The 19,330-nt window shown below is 40.9% G+C and overlaps 1 protein-coding gene across 3 annotated transcripts in view; it reads right to left on the bottom strand.

The window, feature by feature from the left end:
• Positions 1-453: 453 nt before the first annotated feature.
• The window catches only part of garre1 (granule associated Rac and RHOG effector 1), a 41,538-nt gene continuing 22,661 nt past the window's right edge, over positions 454-19,330 (bottom strand). For all 3 annotated transcript variants that reach the window (XM_080885200.1, XM_080885202.1, XM_080885201.1), the window contains 12 exons: positions 17,717-17,929; positions 16,985-17,125; positions 16,629-16,724; positions 16,131-16,292; positions 15,752-15,910; positions 12,003-12,100; positions 8,860-8,985; positions 7,658-8,775; positions 6,510-6,675; positions 4,132-4,269; positions 3,345-3,420; positions 454-2,517 (listed from right to left, as the gene is read on the bottom strand). In XM_080885200.1, coding sequence (XP_080741326.1) covers positions 2,197-2,517; positions 3,345-3,420; positions 4,132-4,269; positions 6,510-6,675; positions 7,658-8,775; positions 8,860-8,985; positions 12,003-12,100; positions 15,752-15,910; positions 16,131-16,292; positions 16,629-16,724; positions 16,985-17,125; positions 17,717-17,929 — 2,814 coding nt within the window. In that variant the 3' untranslated portion in view covers positions 454-2,196. The remainder of the gene's footprint in view (positions 2,518-3,344; positions 3,421-4,131; positions 4,270-6,509; positions 6,676-7,657; positions 8,776-8,859; positions 8,986-12,002; positions 12,101-15,751; positions 15,911-16,130; positions 16,293-16,628; positions 16,725-16,984; positions 17,126-17,716; positions 17,930-19,330) is intronic.

Here is a 19,330-nt window from a genome sequence, read left to right as displayed (position 1 = left end):
CATCTCTGCGTGTAGCTATCTGCATGTTGTTCGTTTTGTTCTAAAAGCCATAAGACGCCACACAAAAGCATATTTAGGGTTTAAACTAACCTTAAATTTAAAAAAAAAAGAAGAAAAAAAAAAAGGCTTTTTTTGAACCACATCCAGAATTTGCAGTTTTTTAAAGGAATGTAACCCCCGCAAATTTTGAGGGTCAACTGTATCTCGATTAAGAAAGCTTCCTTGTCTTGTTTTGTGTCTTGGACATGCTGGAGAGATATCTTTTGCCTGGCTTAGGAATGGCTGTGTGTTTTCTCCATTTGGCGCTGGAGCACACAGCTGTGAAGGAGGAGGTCTGTTTAGACTGCAGTCCCTGTAATCCAGGCCCAGATAAAAAGCAGACGATAGGTGAAGTAAGCGGGAGGAAAAAAATGAAAACCAGCAAGAGACTTATGTTTAAAAAAAACAACAGCATTTTGAATTGCTAGTTATTTTTATTTATTTTTTGCATTGCTGGTACACTTGGAAAGATTCAGTTGCCAGCTCAAGAGAACAATAAGCAACATAAGCCAAGCAGCCCCCCTTCATATCTTCTATCAGGGCAACATGTTTTTATTATTATTTTTCTCTTTTTTTGTGTTTTTTTTAGAAGCCACTAGTAAACCATTTGACACAGCTGAGAAGCTAACAGTTACAGTCCAAGGTCTGTACTGATGTCTTAAAAAAGGCTGCAACAGTTAGGGAGATAACACAGACAAAAAGCAACAAACCCTATATCTTGATTGTGCAAAGCACATTAACTATAAAAAGATATATATTTATATGTATATACAGCAAACAATTCTCTGTAAACATGTTAAGTATGTTAGTTTTCTGAAAACATGGTGTCATTTCATAAATACAGGCAACATTGGCATCCGCAAACATCACAAAAAGATAACATTCTGGGCTTTTAAATACAGCCCACTGCCATAGGAACGGAGGAAACAAGGGCTTGAAAAAACAAAACAACAACAACAAAAAACCCACCCTTGTTACACAATGTTTTAGTGTTTAGCATGGCGTATTTGGTAACCTTTATAGATCGATGCTGTAGTTAAACTCTGTAGGAAAAACATGTGCTTTTTTCACATATTGGGAGGTGGAAAATAATGTTTTATGTAATATGTCTGCAGGAATACTAACATACAGTATGGTATAACATGTAAGAAAATACAAAAATAAGATTAATACTGTCAATAATTGTACACAAAAAATATTGTGTTATTAAACAAAGAAGAAACGTTAGGTTTATGGGAGTTAGTGTCAATCTGGAGCCAACAACTGCCAATTAGAGAAGAGGAAATGAAGATGTTCCCTAATGCTCACATCTAGTAGGGTGTTTAACTTCATGTTGATCAATAATCTCAGACTGCCTCTCATCTCTTCAGCACCATTCGTCTTCCGAACAACGCTTTGGTTGGAAATAATATTCTGCAAGTGCTATCGATACCAACATGGCACATAGTTACTGCTATAACTCTTAACTCTGGTCAGTTGTTGAAAAAGTAGTGTATTTCTCTCAAATTACACCTCTGCAGTGACTTACTATATTTATGCTGAGCCTGCTCAAAGCCTCTTAATAAAAAGTACTAAATATTTATATTTCAACTTCACTATTTTACAAGCTATGAAACAGTAGATGGTAGCTGTATTCTGGGTCATCTTGCATGAGATTTGGCAGTTACAGCTATGTAGACACAGTATATTTATTACGGGCAAAATGAGAGCATTTTAAGCCCCTGCCCCCTTGTAATCCCCCACACACACACACACACACACACACACACACTTTTAGCTGCAGAAGCAAGTGGGTGACGGCTTTGCACGTCTCCAGCTCTTGTCTGAGGAAATTTCTGCTCGACAGACAGAGAAACGACCACCTGACTAACTGCTGCCAGCACGACATGCGCACCTTTCATGGTTAAAACATGGCAGTTTGAAAAACTTCAAAATACATCTTTTTCTGATGGGGATGTTTGACATGGAAAAATATAGATACAAAAAAATGTCAAGCCAGTGTGTATACTTTACGTTGCCTGTGAGGCTTTTGAAATTTTCCAATTCGCTGGGTGTGGAGTTTAATGGCTGTAGCTCGGCCCACTCAGTGGCTCATGTAACAGAGCTACGGGTCCTCTGTGGCACTTCACCGTGGACTCGTTAGACATTAGATCGGGATCAGTACTGGTGAAGGTAGGAGGGTCTGTGCTCATGCTTGACGGGGAAGGATTTAAAGCCCTTGGTCATCGGTTTATGTTGCTGCTGTTGCTGCTGCTGCTGCTGCTGGGTGAACGGAAAACCAGAGGAGATGCCGGTGGAGGGGGAGCAGTCGCTGGCAGTAGACCACACGGGAGACTGGAGCATTGGCATGGAGTCGCCCCACTGGGAAGAAGGAGGGATGTTCATCTGGTACAAGGAAGAACTGGGATTGGGCATGGTGTTGGTGTGGGTGGAGTGTTGCCACGGTGCTTTGGGAGGCCAAGTTTTAGTTTTGCTGTCCTGTGGAGGAGGCCGGAACATGACGAGTCAACATGCAATCAAAAATAGTAGAAATGGTTAAAGGCGTTTTTGTAATCATCTTCTGCTGTTTCTAAACCTTCCCCACCAGGGGGCAGCATTTCACCAGTGCTCCTGCTCTTTTAATTTACAGCCCTACCCCAATCTCCTCAAGAGGTTTTGGCTTTTCCTAGACTGTAATTTTTCTCTCAACAGCCATCTTTTAATGTATGTGTGTAAAACACGGATGTAGCTTCTGGGTTTGAGAATGAAGAGGAAGTGAACGTGACTTAATCTGACATTTGTGACTTCAGTATTTTCCTGGTGACTTTATAATCTCAATCACTACTTTCAGATCATATTAAACAGAATATTAGGCTCATTTTGTAAATCCAGGTAATTCCAAGAGTCAGAAAGGAGGATTTCATGGGAATGTTCACAGCAGTCTATTATGCACTTCTGGAGCCAATTCCTACCCTTGCTTGAAAACGCTTCATAACGGGACTTCCCTAACCAATCCATGATGTCACGGTGGCTACATCCACTGTGTGCTACCATTAATGACCTGCCTGGTTATACGGATGTTACACAGACTCATTGCAGAATCCTGTGGTACAAACAGGTATTGCATAAAAGTATGATCTGGGTGTAGTTCAGCTGATACCTAGACATTTAGGACTCATAGCAGCTGTTTGTTCACATTCGTTTGACACATTTATTATTTTGGGGGAGTTCCTGAACCATTCTTAAACACAGGAATCTATAATTAGTCCAGCGTAAAATAAAATGAAGTGTGACATTTCACTGGCACAGAGGGGTTCAAACTTTACCTGGCTATCGTCGCCGATGTGATGGAGAGGTGGTGAAGGCAGAGTGCACACCTCAGGCTCACCACAACTGTGTTTCCTGAGGACAGAGAAATCTACACTGAACATACTCACAAAGAGTATCTGATGAATGTTAAACTGCAGCAGATATTTTTACTGAGATAAACACGATGACCTACGGAGCCACGCAAGACACATGGGAGAAAAACAAATTACGATGAGCCTTTGCAAACAAAAGTCTTGCGAGATCTCGCAAAATAGACTGCATACTTTGCAGGTCACATTTGAAGGCCGAGTCAGTGTATCCTTCGTAACCCAACCTATCCCAGAATTCATAGCGCGGCCCAGCCAATTCGTTTCCAACAATGGCGGCAGCTACTTAGTTTTAATATTACGCTTTGTGGGTCACAAAATAAACTTTTAAGATATTTTGAGGCGTGAATGTAGCTGTGTAAACGTCAAATATCTGCTCGGTTTATCATGACATCACATATTTGCAAAAGTGCTCCGACATTTTAGGAGACGTCTGTTACCCACCATCTCGAAGCTAACGGGAGGTCGAGGCTCACTACAGTCGGGGGGAACACCGCACTCCCGGCACATCGTGCCTTGACCTCCCGGTCAGCTTCAAGCTGGCGGCCTCTGAAGAATGCAGCCAAAACTTTTGCAAGATCTTGCAAAACTTCAGCTTTATTTTTTCTTCTCCCATGTCCCTTGCGGGGCTCCATAAGGACCAAACCAGGAAGACAGAACAAGATAAACACCACAAGTGGATGACTTTCAGACTTACCGCCTTTGTTTAACTGCAGCTACCAGGTCTGGCCCAGAAAACATGGAGAACAGACTGTCACCATTGGCTGAAGATGTCTCGTCACTAGAGCTGGCCGAGTCCCCCTGATTGGCTGACCAACCACTGTTTACAGCATCACTGTGGGCACAACCAGAGAAGGTGTTAGCAATTTCTCTATTAGTTACTAAAAACTGTGTATAACAAAACCAACAAAATTAGACAACTTAAACATATGAATTTAAAGCCCAGTATCTCTCGGCCTTTATTCAAAGCAAAAGCTGCATAAAAGTGATACATTTTTGCATAGGGTTTAAAAGTGAGATCGCATAACTGCAATGATGGCTTGTTTACTTCTATCTGCTTGCATCTGTGAGCAGGATGGTGTGTCACATGTGGGTGGAATTAAACAAGAGCACCCAGGATAAACATGCTAAATGCCTCACTTATTGCTAATGTTGGATAAATTAAAAACATAATCAAAACATCACATGACACAGTTTGACAGTTTAAAACTATGCCAGTGCCCACGACGATGAAAGCTTTCACATTTCAAAACAAATGTACCATATGTGAAACCCATCAGTATGCTGGTTCTCAAACTACCAAAAGTCAGACATCCCTGCATTGCAAACATATAAACAGGAAAGCACTGATCTGTACTTGTCACATTTGAGAATCAGCACGATGCTGCATACTGCTGTCATTTACAGCTTTTGGCTTTAAAATGTGAAGTTGCTGATACATGCATGCTTTGCAATGGCCACAAGGGGGTGACCTTTGTTGGTTGCAAAAAGACTTCCAGTCTCAAAAATCTATGGGGCAGCCCCCTGCCCTGACCTCTGTACACACTTTACTGTTGACTTCATAGGCTCTTGGCTCTGGAAGCATTTATTTATCTGTGGTTAAGAGTATATGATTTTGTCAAAGCTACATCAACAGAAGATAGAACAATATTGTACTGCATTTTACTTTATTTTGTATAGTGTATTTCTCTTTTTTCCTAAATGACTTTCTGGATGCGGTTTACATGATTTAAATTAATTGGACAAAACAAACACTTTTAAAAGTCCTCAAAAACACCTTTGTGCTAGTTGCCTCACAGGAGCACTGCCATAATGACACACACACACACACACACACACACACACACACACACACAGAGAGACAGACTCTCAAAGTGAAAACAATGTCAGGAATGCAACCATGGCTGGCCAATCAAAGGAATGATATCAGCAGAAACAAATGTTTGAGCTAAAAGATGATAACAGCTCCTCAGGCAGATTTATCCAGAGCTTAGGTGTTCCAACAGCAGAACCATGATCTGCTCATCTTAAATTCAGAGACATCAACAGCAAGAAGGTTCTTATCTGCCTCAGGCTGTGCACACAGTGGCAGGGGAGAGCAGCTCTGAGATGCTATCTGAAACCTGGTCACAACAAACCTTAAAGCCAATCACTAAAATCTTATAAATTAACCCCTGTAAGTGCAGTGCTGCTAAAAGACTCCTCCTAAAAACAACTCACTACCAGTTTGTCTTATAAGAAAAATACTTTTTTTAATTGAATGTTTGATGTTAAGATCTTTACCTACAATAGACCGAGTGTAACTGAATTTTAAGACCAAAACTGACATTTGTTGATTGACTGATTTTCTTTTGCTTTCTGACATACAAAAAATAAAGAAATGATCTTAACATTTGCCGCGGTTCTTATTACTGGTTTACATGCATGAATGACCTTAACTATGACAAACTAAGTAAATATTCATAACATGGTTTCTTTTCTTTAATTTTTCATTTATCAGCTTATGAATGCTGACAGAGATAGATTGGCAAACAGCTAATACTGACATATAATACTGATTGGTCAGATCCCAATAATAAACAAATGACCTTTCTACAAAGGTTTGTTTAGGTTCAGTTTTAAATAGAAGCATGGAAGGAAAAGGATGAAAAACATGATGACTTTATTACAATTTGTTTATTGATATTTTTTGAGTTAAAATGATAACAGAATACTGTAGAATTCACTTAGACATACCCAAAGTTTTGGGTTTTAGTACTGTTGAACCAAAGACCAGCTGTTTTTGAAATAGTAATAGACACATATTATAAAATGTAATTTATTTGTAGAATTGGTGTTTTTTAACCAATAACATAAGAGCATTTTTAGAATCTCTGTCACATATAAATGAAACAGCATAGGTTGAATAACTAAAACCATGCATAATAAAAAGGCCCTTACTCTGATTCTAGTTGAAATAGCTTGGTTGATTGAGGGTCATTATATATTCTTAAACATCCCTATGTGGGACACGTGCTAAAATGTCAACTTGTCTGGCAATGAATGAGTGGTAAAAGCAGATGTATGGGTACCAACCCCTCGCTGAAGTATTCTGGGTGGGACCAGGTCCTGTGCTGCTCATCAGGCATTGGCCAGTTGCTGCGCGTGTTGCTGGGGCGGCGAATGTGCTGTACCTGCCGTTTCTGCTGCATGGCCTGACTGACGCCGGCGACGTAACGTGCAAACTCCGGGTCCGAGCCAACTGCGCGTGGAAAGGGAGGATAAACACAACTATGAGTTTCTGACACCCTCAGCTTTTCTCTTTCGCTCCCTGGAGCTCAATCTATTCAGCCAGACTGTCTACCACAGCAGAAAAATCACAATAGCCTTAAGTCAACTCTGCACAATGGGCCTCGACGCAATCAAAAGAGTGTGCTGCACTGTAAGAAATATAACTGACACAAGCTAAATTCAGCGCACATCACCAACTTACAGTTTTAGCCACAACTTCTCATCGTACCTGACCAATATTTATATCAGGTGTCTTATGTCACCCTTCAGGTTTTAAGAAAAATCTGCTCAATTTAGTCAAATTACAGTGTCTTTTATGCACTGTAGTAATATTTGTCTGGTAGTCGCATCTTTATTTTTGATATCAGCTGATGTTTGAAAGCTAATTTTCTTTTATGACACGATTAAGATTTGAATTTAAATTAAAAACTTTTTACAGTCAGCTTGATACCCACTACCATCTTCTTAATGGTTTCATCTTGATTGTACTGTAGGGAGACTCAGGCCACCCACACCCCTTTCCTGAACATTTGTCTCCAGCTATACCTTTCAAAGTGTTAGAGACACTACTAAGCTTCTCTGAGGTTTTAAAATAATGAAAGTCAGTGCCATCAATGCTGCAGGATTAGCTGAAACTTAACCTAACCCAGTGAAAGAAAACTAAATAAAAGGCTCTTTGGTTTGTTCCCTCATCTCATCACAATCAACATTATTTGTTTATTTAATAAGAACATAGTATGTTAATGGATATCACTACCAAAATGCATAATGCAAGTAACAAAAATGGTGAATTTAGTCATGCTGATTTTTGTGCTCTCAACTTCTTCATATTCTGGATGTGAGTGTCTGCCTTCTTTTTAACTTAAAGAGTTGAGCTGTTCTTATATAAATAAATGTTCACTCTGTTTCATATGGATGTAAACTCAAACATGAAACTGTAAGGTAAACATCACCTGCTGGGTCGAAGGGCAATGTGTCCCCCAGGACTCCAAACACTCCCTCACTCTGGTCCCGGTTGGGCCATGTATTGTTACGAGGTCCTTGGGGTTTCTGACCCAGCATCTCTGACATGACACTGTCCATGTAGGTGCTGACCAAGCCCAGACTGTACAGGTCTGAGCTCAAGTCTGGCAGTCCAGATGATGCCCACTGCCCAATGGGACCTAGGGGTGATAGCCCTGCTGGGGGTCCTTGCGGCGGAGGCTGTTGTCCAGAAGTGCCCAGCCACTTGCTTGCCACTCTTTGTTGTGGTAAGACCTGGGGTGGGGTTTGCTGGGGAGGAAGCTGCGGGGGAGGCGCTTGTTGAGTGATGGGCTGCAGGAGGTGCTGGTAGTAGAGGTGCTGGGCCTGTGGGGAGGGCTGCTGAGGTGGTGGAGGAGGGGGTTGCTGCTGCTGCTGGGGCTGTTGTTGCTGTTGGGGAGGCGGCTGTGGATTAGGCTGAGGCTGTTGTTTCTGTACTGGCTGTGAAGGTTGAGGCTGAGGCTGGGGCTGAGGCAGGGTCTGAGCTGGAGGCTGCAGGGCACTGTGAGAGATTGATGAGGTGGCTTGTGAAGGACCACTTGGGGGCTTCAGCTCAGCAGGATTAGCAGAAGCCACAGAGTTCCTCCTCTTGACCAGGGGTGAGGCTTGCTGGGATTTGCCCATGTTGAATCCTGAGAGAAAGTCAATGACATCCTGCATCTCTTGGTCTGTGGGCAGGTTCATCCCCTGGTCTTCAGAAACTGAACCGTTGGCCAGCTGGTTTTGTTGAGTGGAGTCAGAGGTACAAGGCAGGCTGCCCATCTGCAGGATGCTCTGTAGCCTCCCATCACTGTGGCCCATGCCTTTTGCCTTGTCCTCAGAGTTACTGGTTGTTAGCATGCTGCGAGATGGAGTACTAGGGATGGAAAAACTGCCTCCGCTATTTGAGCTGGATGAGACTTTCTTTGTGAACTTGGAAGTGAGCTTTGATATAGTTTTGGGCAGTCCACTAGAGGTCTTGGAGCTGGTACCTGGAGGCAAGTCTGTGGGGATGCCATAGTCTGGGCTCTCTCTCTGTAGCTGTATCTGAATAGTGGGCAAGGCTTGCTCTCTTTTGTGGACAGGAGAAAAGAAATGTGTGTTAGCTAGTCAAAACATGGAATGAAATCGTTAATCATTACTAACATCTACTCACTTTCTCTCCTTCCACCTGTTGATGTCAAACACCGCTGTGTAAAGCACGTCTACAAGACCAAGTGTCTTCTCTGGGTCCAAGCTTCGCTGGAGTAAGGACATAGTAGCTGGGTCCTCCTTCAAACACCTGAACCCAAAGACACAAACATTCACAACAGGACAGGACATGATCTGTGAGTCCAACAGTATGTCTTACACATAAAGGCTCAGGTGAGATGAATATCTGGCATGTGATATTTATAAACAAGAAAAGATCCCACACTTCCTTTTATTAAAATAAAAAACTCAAACTCATCACAAAACTATGTACTGTGACACGACACAGAGGTTTTAAGAAGAAATACTTCCCCTATTCCCTAAAATAATACTTGCTTTGACTAGTTTGACTTGATTTACAACACACATAATATCAGCACTGCATTAGAGTACATAACTTTAAAAAAAAAAAAAAAAAGTCAGTTAAATAAAAGCCTCTGAGAAACACCTTCTTCCAGGACCATTATAAAAGTGCTCTGAATCAAAAACCAGTTTGACTTTTCTAACACCACAAATACCAATGATATGGCTTAGTTTTAAAGTACACATCATTTACACAAAAATCTCTTATATACTACCTAAGTATGAAGGCACTAACCAGCATTTCACTGTTTATTAAATATTTTATATCAAACACATTCTCAATCCCTCTTGAGCCTTAAGCTTTAAAGTCTGTATAAAACCGTCCAAATCAACAGCATGTGTTGATTTGTTCCATAATACCAACTTCAATTTACTTGCCTTCAATTTTCAACTGTCTCCAACAGTCTAGATTTGTATGTTACTTATCTGTTTACTAAGGGACTGTAAATTCTGCTGTCTGCTCACAAACCCACAATGAAAAGGTTCAGATACTAATGCATTGATTTATTACCCAAAGCTCAGTCAGCACATGTGTAGGTGTGCTTGAAAATTTACAGCTGATGCTATAAATGAGTAAAGTTGAAGTTCTGCAGTGTAAGAGCAGTTTTTCTTTGTTTGTTTTTTTTGTCATCTATTTAAACATCAGCATTGGCCACAGAATTTGTAGAGGATGAATAAAGCTTCTGGCTCTGAAAAGTGAAGCCAACACATTAATACTTTAAACCTGTATTCTTGTTAATGGCCAGCAGGGGGCAACTCTTCTGGCTGCAAAAAGACTTCCTGTTGTAAAGAAGTTTATAAAAAACAAATAAAAAACAAAAAACAAACTTTCAGCTCTCTTGGTCTGTGATCTCAGTAAACACTTTTCTGATGACTGCAGACTATGCTCATGTCTGTCCCCTGTTTCACAATAAGATCCAGCCCGTCTTTCATCCTGTCTGGTTCCAGCCATCATAACTTGTCTTCAAAAACTAGTGGTTGGCCTCATCAATCTTATTTTATTTATTTAAAAAAATAAATAAATAAATAAATAAAAATCAGTCTACGGTGGATATTTGCCATCATAAAACCAACTGCCAAATAAGACAGCACTGGGATGCAGCTTTTTAAGGTTGACTAAATTTACACTTATTAAAAGCCAGTGTGACGAAGAACTGATAGAGTCCCAATCAAAAGTTTAAGACCACTTAAAAAATGGGGGGAAAAAAAAAATCATTTTCCATGGTTGGATCTTAACAAGGTTCCAAGTAAAGCTTCAACGACAAGAAGAAAGGGGAGTCAGACAAAACATTTTTTGAGCATGCAATTTATTGAAAACAATGCTCCACCATTGATCACTTCAAAAATTTGTTGCAGCATGCTTGATGCAAGCGTTTCCATGAGGTGCCTGGGAACATTTCTCCAAGTGTTGAAGATGGCTGCACGAAGGGCATCTACTTCCCTTGCCATCCATCCCCAAAGGTTCTCAATTGGATTTAGATTAGGGGAACATGCAGGATGACCCCCTGTTATTCTCCTGGAAGAAGTTCGTTGTCCTGCGCGCATTGTGTACTGTAGCATCGTCCTGTTGAAAAACCCAGTCATTACCACAGAGATGAGGGCCCTCAGTCATGAAGGATGCTCTCTGCAACATGGGGACATAGCCAGCGGCCATTTGACACCCCTGCACCTCCTGAAGCTCCATTGTTCCATTAAAGGAAAACACCCCAGACCGTTATGGCGCTCCCCCCACTGTGGCGCATAGAAAACATCTGCTGGGATCTGCTTGTCATGCCAGCAACGTTGCATCAAGGTGAAATTTTTTCTCATCAAAAAATAAAACTTTCTTCCACTTTTCAATGTCCCATGTTTGGTGCTCTCTTGCAAAGTCCAAACGGTCAGGTCTGTGGCGCTCAAGGAGACGAGGCCTTTGAAGACGTTTTTTGTTTTTCAACCCCTTCAGCCTCAGATGCAGTCTGATGTTATGGGGCTGCAGTTGGCACCACTAACCGCCTTAATTTGGGTCGAGGATCGTCCAGTGTCTTCACAGACAGCCAATTGGATCCTCTGCCTCATTGCTGGTGAAATTTCTTTGGGTCTTCACTGGACTTTTTTGCTCCATAACCCTCAAGTTCATTTAAGAAATTCCACATGACTTGTCTTACTGCGCCCCACCTCAGCAGCGATGGCACACTGCGAGAGACCCTACTTATGCAGTTCAACAACCCGACCACGTTCATAAAGGGAAAGGTTTTTCGCCTTTACCATCAGAACGTCATGACAGTGTGACTACCTGACAGAAAATGACAATGAATCCACATTTTTGCACAGATTTCACCTTTTAAAGGCATGTGGTCTGAAACTTTTGATCAGCTGTAAAACATTAACTATTTAAACTGTTTCAGTTTAAGTGTTGTCTTCAATAAAATGCATGCTCAAAAATTGTTTTGTCTCACTCCTGTTTCTTCTTGTTGTTGTTGTTGACGCTCTACTTGGAAGCTTGTTAAGATCCAATAATGCAAAATATAATAAAATATAAATATAATTTTCTGCCATTTTTCAAGTGATCTTAAACTTTTGATTGCGACTGTAGTAAACAGCCCAGGTACCTGTTTTAATTATGATTTCCTGGCAAAAAGGCTGAATAACATGTATACAAACAAAAACAATTAAAGAATGTATACATATTACCTATATGCCACGTTAAAAAAAAAAAAAAAACTCATAAAAACAACTTGTGTGTTGCATTTCTCACGTTGTACTCACCATGTAGAAGGAACCTGGACCACCACCTTGGATCCCTCCAGAGTGATCTGGGGAGCATAGGCCTCCTTGTTCTCAATCTGCGCAGTATCGACAACCACCTGACAGGACACAGAAATACCCTTCTGTTAGCCATCTTAACCTTTCCTGCCATTTCTTTCCATTATTGTGATTTATCTTCTGAAAAAAAAAAGGTTGTGCTGGATTGCTGCTAAGTTTTTTTGCCATTTTTTAATTTTATTTTCCACGAAGTTTTTTCTTTTCAAACTGTTGCACCATTTCCCTCTGTATATCTGTAGCTCTCTTAACTTCAGTACAGGACTATCATTAAAATCGCGGTAAAAACTGACCCAACGTACACTCGCATCTTCCACCCATCTGCAGTGCAGTGGTCCAGTGCACTAGGTTACAAAAACTGAAATGCAAGACCGTCCAAAGTGCTACAAATATGTGACGTCAAACTTGGCGAGTATAAAGACACCAACTCTACAAAACCCTACAGAATACGGACAGATACAATTACAATTTTACCCAGCTGATTAAAACCCTCCTTTACCACCATCTAACGATATCAGAAATTTTCATTCACAGTTTGTCCCCCCGGAAATATCAGTTCAGACCAATTCTCAGCAAATATTATCTTTGTGCTCATATATTCATATCTGCATTTATAATGGCTTCTAAATTAAATTTAAGGTTAAAATGAAGTTAAAGTAAAGAAGATCTGGGAGAAACACCCTTCAGTCAGTATCAGTGTTGCATATTTTGTCCACCAGAGGTCACTGCATAACTTCCCTGTTGGCGCCATTTGAAAAACCAGGATCAACTTCTTCAAGCGTGCAAATAACTTCATAAGCACTTCCCTATTAGTGCCATGTTTGGAACGCCACGAACACAACAATCAGCTGATCTGGGCAGAATTGGGAGGAAAAAAGTAATCCGCAAGTTCCTGTGACAAGATTGTTTTTGGCGTAAAAACATTTCTCAAGTGCACCGTCATATCATCTTAGCAAGGACTCAGAAATAACTACACATGACAAATGTTTAGTAAATCTATGTATAGTTCAAATGTCTGAGAAAAATAAATATAGTGGCTGATATATTGGAATATAGAACTTTTAAAATCCTGTACTGGTCAGGGTCTACATGTCACCAGCTGCTAGCATCTCCTCCTTTCATGCTCGACCCTTAACTGGTGAAACAAGTTTGCCGTTTCCTCCTTTAGTGAGAACAGTTTTATTGCCTATTTTGCACTTCTTGCATATTCTTGCTTTTTATTGTGCTTATTTGGAGGTTTGAAGTATTTGAAGTAGCTCCCTTTTTACCAAACCATCCTTGGAGGCTTGCATAGAGATTTTGGGGACACGTGACCGCTTACGACGTGACATTAACTTGTTGGCCATTTCTGTACGTGCAAGTGAAAAACCTACTAAACATTATGTAGAGGAGACAAACTCTGGCAACTATGAGTAAACAAACAAGTGTATATACTCTGTCAGATGAAGTAAAACACTTTCATGACAACCCAAAAAGTTGATTCTGTTCATCTGGATGTAGCATTTTTAGTGGGAGAAATGTTTCATCACACATCCAAGTGACGTCTTCAGCCTCAGCTGAATGCAGGTTTCTTTAACCTTAAACATTTGCATAATGACTGAAACTAGCACCACTGACGAACAAATGGGCTGCGAGGTCATTTTCTTGATCATTAATATGCATTTGTCATGACCATTGTCAAAACCCTTAGTTATCCCTTATGTGTCAAGATTATCGGACAGCTGGGATGCATTTTCTCCAAACACCGCATCTCTGTGGGTTTCAAACCCTAAAAAGGCCCAACTTGAGGTACTTGGGCAAGATAAACTCAAATTGTATTCTTGTATCTTTGCGAGACCCTGGTTTCTCTACGATGCATTCATCAGCGTGTGAATATTAGATAGAAAGCACTTAAGCACAGAAAACAAGCACTTGGGTGAATGAGCTATAAAGTACACCGAGTGCTCAGGTAGAGTAGAAAGCGTTATATAAGAACCAGTCGATTCACCATTTACATGTGGCACTTGCTGTCAGACATGCCTGGGTTTGTCGTGTTCTGCCCACTCAGGAAATAAACACATAATGCTGCTACATGACACTTTTATATCAAGTAAAAATGTATACCTGTTCTGTCAGAGATAATATAAATGTGTCACAGTTTAGAAATCAAAAATGTTACTCTATATTTTAAGTTTTCTTGCTTCACATATACAGCAACACACACTGACACAGTCTTAAAAAGCAACCGGACATGACTTATGCTCAAAGAAAATGTCAGTCTAATTTAAGACTTTTTTCCAGGCATGGTATGTTGTGGAAAAATAGTTAGAAGTCAAATGCTAGTTACTGGTACCTCTCATTAATTTCCTACTTAGCAGCGAGAGTTCAAGGTGAGAAAGGTGAATGACTTTAATCAGCAAGTCACAACACACAGGTAAGCCTTCCTGTCTGCTGGGAGTCAAATATATTTGCAAGTTCTTTGAAAGTGGCCTTGGCTCCTTGAGACCTGAGTAGCTGGGTCATAAAGAGGGAGTGAAGGTGGGAGGAGTCTATTTCCTGTATTGCAGGAAATTACCCTATTGTTATTAAAAAGGCAGGTGCATCCTTTAAAAAAAAAAAAAAAAGAGGGGGGGGGGGGCAAACTATGTGAGAACCGCACACAGATGCAGTCAGTTGGTCAGATATGTTGAAACAGACACACACAGAGAAGTAATGCAGCAGAACAGACAAGGTCGTGTTGTTTTGGTGCACTCTGGCAGCCATAAAAAAAGTGAGCAACATTGCCAGGAACACAACAGAAACGGTGCTTCTCACTGTAACTGTCACATGAGCGTAAAGAAAACAGGGAGGAGAAACATTTCTGTGGGAGTCATATTTGGTGCATTGCATGACAATGAGCATGTGAGTAAATGTGTGGAGAAGATACAACGTGTGCGAGGGTGGGTGTCCATGCTTACTCGCTGCAAGATCTATTTTGGGTTTGGTGGTAATAGGCTCAGATAAGGAGCTAATGCAAAGCGCTCATTCATCATATAGGGATTGTTTTACAGTTAGCATGGGGCTGGACGGGAACAAGCTCTCCGTTTTGACACACAAAGCAGGGCAGACCACACAGAGGAAATAAACAGTGAAGCATAAACACACTGGTGTTACTCTGAGGAAAGACTTGCTGATGGCTCTGCCCACGACTCTCCTTTTCAACAGAAGGGTGGGGGAGTTTTGTTTGAATTTCGTCAGACCCGTCCAGACGAGCCTATCCTTCACCCAGATGCTGAAGGAATGCTTCTTCCCTTTTGTCTGTCACTGGTGTTCGTTTACACCTCCTGGCTGCCTCAAAGCAAGCAGACAGATCTGCTCATCTTCAGTACAAGTCGGACAAACAATGGGATGTAAGTAGCCAAACCACCAGATACTCAGATGGAGGATTCAGTGGCAGTGAAGAAGCCTGTTCACACAGGTATTCCACCTACTATCCACTGTTCTGAGGTACCAACTACACAGTGGATGTTAACAAGACCAGTCATCATTTGGCATAGACACATAAAATAACTTAAATAAATTACATTTCTGGTGACTTTCTTAAGCATTTAGAAAAACTGAGAAAAATCTAGAGGAATATTTATAATAATAAAAGTCACTTTATTTTTTTTTTCCATTGATTTTGAAATTCTTACAAACACTACTGAATGGTGCTCTGACCTAACATCTATACTCACCAGACCAGCCTGGGAAAACAGTAGCTGGACAGCTGTCTTGCAAGCTCCTCTCCAACTGGATGGGCAGACCTGGTTTAGGACCTCAGTGACAGGAGAGTCATCTCTGGGTGTCACTCCGTTCTGCCCAAGGGCCTCCTTAATGAGCTGCAGCATCGTGTGCTAAAGAAACAAAACATGGCGGTCCATTACCAAAGCAGCCTATCACAAATATTTGCTGATGTTACAATATAGACACCTGTATTAAACCCCCCCCCCAACAACAACAACTTGAGACTTCAGGAGCCTACATATCTGCTAAGGTTATCACTCAAAACACTGAAAAATGTTTTGATGATGAAACAAAAAAAACAACAGAATGTAGACGAGATGAGGATCATACCGTTTTCAATTTGAGGTTTTCAGCTGCTGACTCATTGAAGGACACTCCTTTGAGAAAATGTGAGCCAATTTGCACGGGGATGGTGGGCAGCTCGCACTGAATGGGCTGCGAGGTGGTCTGCATCCTGCCCGCCTGCTGAGCCTCAGCCTCACTGCAACAACCCTATACGACACACGCATGGATATAAACACACAACAGCCAAAACACTCATTACAGCAAAAAACATGAGATATGTTCGTAATATTCTTTAATCAACTCCTGTGTCAACACTAAAATGATACAAGTACCATAAAAACAAACTTTATGCTACTGGGAAATTAACAGGCATTAAATCATTGCAAGTATTAGGAACAGTGGACAGCCACCAACTCCAGTCCACAGTGACGGGAGAATTAAGCGAACACGCTACAATAGCAGAAGGGAAGGGAACACACACAAGCATGGGGAGAGCATGCCACCTTGACATGGAAAGGTTACAATTTGTGATAGTGAACACACCTGTAAGGCTGCCTCCACAGCTTTGGGGTTGAGATGAAAGCCTGCCTTCAGAGCATACTCACTATGACCGAGGCTCTCTAATGCTGCTTTATAAGCCTGGACAGGGAAGAAGAAAATGATCAGTTACTTTAATATGTTACAGTTTTTATTTCTCCTCTCTGCGGTTTTTTAAAGTAATTATATTATAGTTTTATAATATAAGACTTCATCTAGTTCCATTGTATTATTCCATTAAAATGAAAAGAAAACCTCAAAGACCAAAGTCCATTTGATTCTTAAAACATACCTCAGTATATGTCTAACTCTGGAATAACAGCAACTCATTTCCTAGCCTGATCTATACACTCATACTGCACCTGTAAAGCACTGTCAATCTTCATGTTGAGCTCCTTCAGCTGGTGCTCAGGGATGGTTGTGTTGTTGGAGCAAAAGAGTTGCTGAACCTGGATGCCTGCCAGGCAGCCGTCCCGGCCCCTCTCTCTCAGCCTCGCCGTGGCCTGAGGGTACAGCAGCATACAAAAGAGCTCTGGGTCAATTTACAGCAGGAACATCAATGAAATGTTGCACTGCAACAAAATCTCACCACAAGCAAGAAGTACTTGAGAATAAATGTATAATGCTAATATAATACTGATAGGGTTTTTGCAGCATTGAAAGAAAACTATCTTGTGTAGCTTCTGAAATATGAGCCCTCTGGTGTCTCCCTCTATCCAGGCTGATTCCCTGCAGGGCTAACACTCTGCATGCCCGAGTTTAACAAATCAATCAACCCACTATTCTCCTCTCTGCTTCACTGTATACAGCAAATCTTGAAAGGGTCCTTGGAGACTGATAAGCCAGGAGATCAGTTGGGTCCTCTTACAAAACAGCTTCTCCTACATAGAGATAGGCTTTAAAGAACATAGCAATGCAAGTTTACAGACAGGCTACAGCCTAGAAAAGAGGAAATAGGAAATTTGGACTGGAAATCATAAATTGTTGGCATTTTTCAGGAATGTGTAGCAAGCTGTTTTTTTTCACCTCACACAGACAAACCACACATTTCCAAAGCTTAGATCTGGAAAAGTCCTGGGGCTGTGGCTGCATACCTCAGCTGCACCTTTCCATGAGCGGGAAGCTTCTTCCAGCTCTGTAAGGGGCCCAAGGTCAGAGCTTTGGGAGCGGGCATTGGCACAGCGCTCTTGGGCCTGGGCAAGAGCCTCGGCCAGGCAAGACTGAGCCACGGGCTGGACTTTCTGAAGAGCCTGTGATAGAAACTGGAAATGGACCTGCATCACCGTGAGGAAGCACCGACCTAGTACCTGGGAAAAAGAACACAGAGATTACAGTTACAACATACCTTAAGTCTAAGAGCACTCATTATTTGAATGTGGCTCAGTCAAGATGTTTGAGAAACCAAACAATATGGATGCCCTCAGCATAGAGGTGGAATCCTGTATGTCCACATGCCTCTGGGCTTCGTTATTGTTGATTAAAACAAAACTGCTTGCTGCTTTGTTTGCGCCTATCTAATGAAGCATTCGTCAAGTAATGACTGGTTGCTTTACCAACAAGTTATTTCTCCATCTAATATTTTTTTTTTGCATTTGCCTGCCTGTTCAACCATAAAGTTCCAGGAATTAAGAAGTGTGTCAACTATTTTCTATACACAAAACATCATCATGCTTGACAGGTAAACCTCAAAAGCTGTGATATATGCTTGTTTCGGTAAATTTGGTGCAGGATGTTGCGCAGGCATGATGTGTTTTGGCTCGAGTTGCAGCATATTAAGATAAATGCTTTGAAAAACATGCTAGCGACAACCATTAAACTGTTTATACACACATACAGCAAATGAATACCAGGCAGATTAAAGTCTGGCTACTGCTTTCAACGATTGTATGCCCTATTAATCTCAAACTTATCCAACAAATAAACTTAAGTTCTCTTTCAGAAACACTTTGCTACCTTATTTCCTATTTGTTTTTTTACACAAACTTAAGAATCGTAATGTGAAAGATGGCAAGACCAAATCTCTATAACCAATACATCAACTTCCAAAATACAACATTTTACCAGATTTTAGCAAACCTAAACTTTACGATAAAGTAAACTTTAGTGATAGATAAATAGATAATTATATAAGAACATTATAGCAAGGAGAGAAAAATCCACTATTCCACACATGTGGGAAAAGCATGTGCAAAGTTGACAATAATAACTGACATCATTCCACTACAAAGTGTGTCCAAGCAAGTGCTTGCTGAGTTCAGACAAGCTGTTTGTTGTTCAGTTTGCAAAATAAGAGAAATAGGACACCGTGGGTTCGCTACGGTCACAGGGTTTTCTTTTTCAGATACCTGCTGAAAATATCTCAAGGGATAGGGCTGAGTTCTGAAGTAAGAAATATGCAGTTGCTTTATGATGGCAGACAGGAACAACAACAACGAAGCCATCTTCATTCTTTAACACAATTCACGGACACCAAAACTAAGATGCACAAATGACTGGAGGCATAAAACCGCCATGACTTTGGAGTTTCATTGGTTTTGTAACAACTACAAAATAGGACACGTTGCCAAATAAATTATCATATTTGACATGCTCATGACTTTGGAATTTACTGCCTCATTCAGATTCCATTTAAATATCAAATGACTCAAGAGTGAAACTTTAGAGTAACTAAATATAAAATTCAAATGAAATTGATTTTGTTTAAGTTT

The sequence above is a fragment of the Rhamphochromis sp. 'chilingali' genome (genome assembly GCF_963969265.1).
Source record: "Rhamphochromis sp. 'chilingali' genome assembly, chromosome: 6".
Lineage (NCBI taxonomy): Eukaryota > Metazoa > Chordata > Actinopteri > Cichliformes > Cichlidae > Rhamphochromis > Rhamphochromis sp. 'chilingali'.
This window is presented reverse-complemented; position numbering and strand designations above follow the sequence as displayed.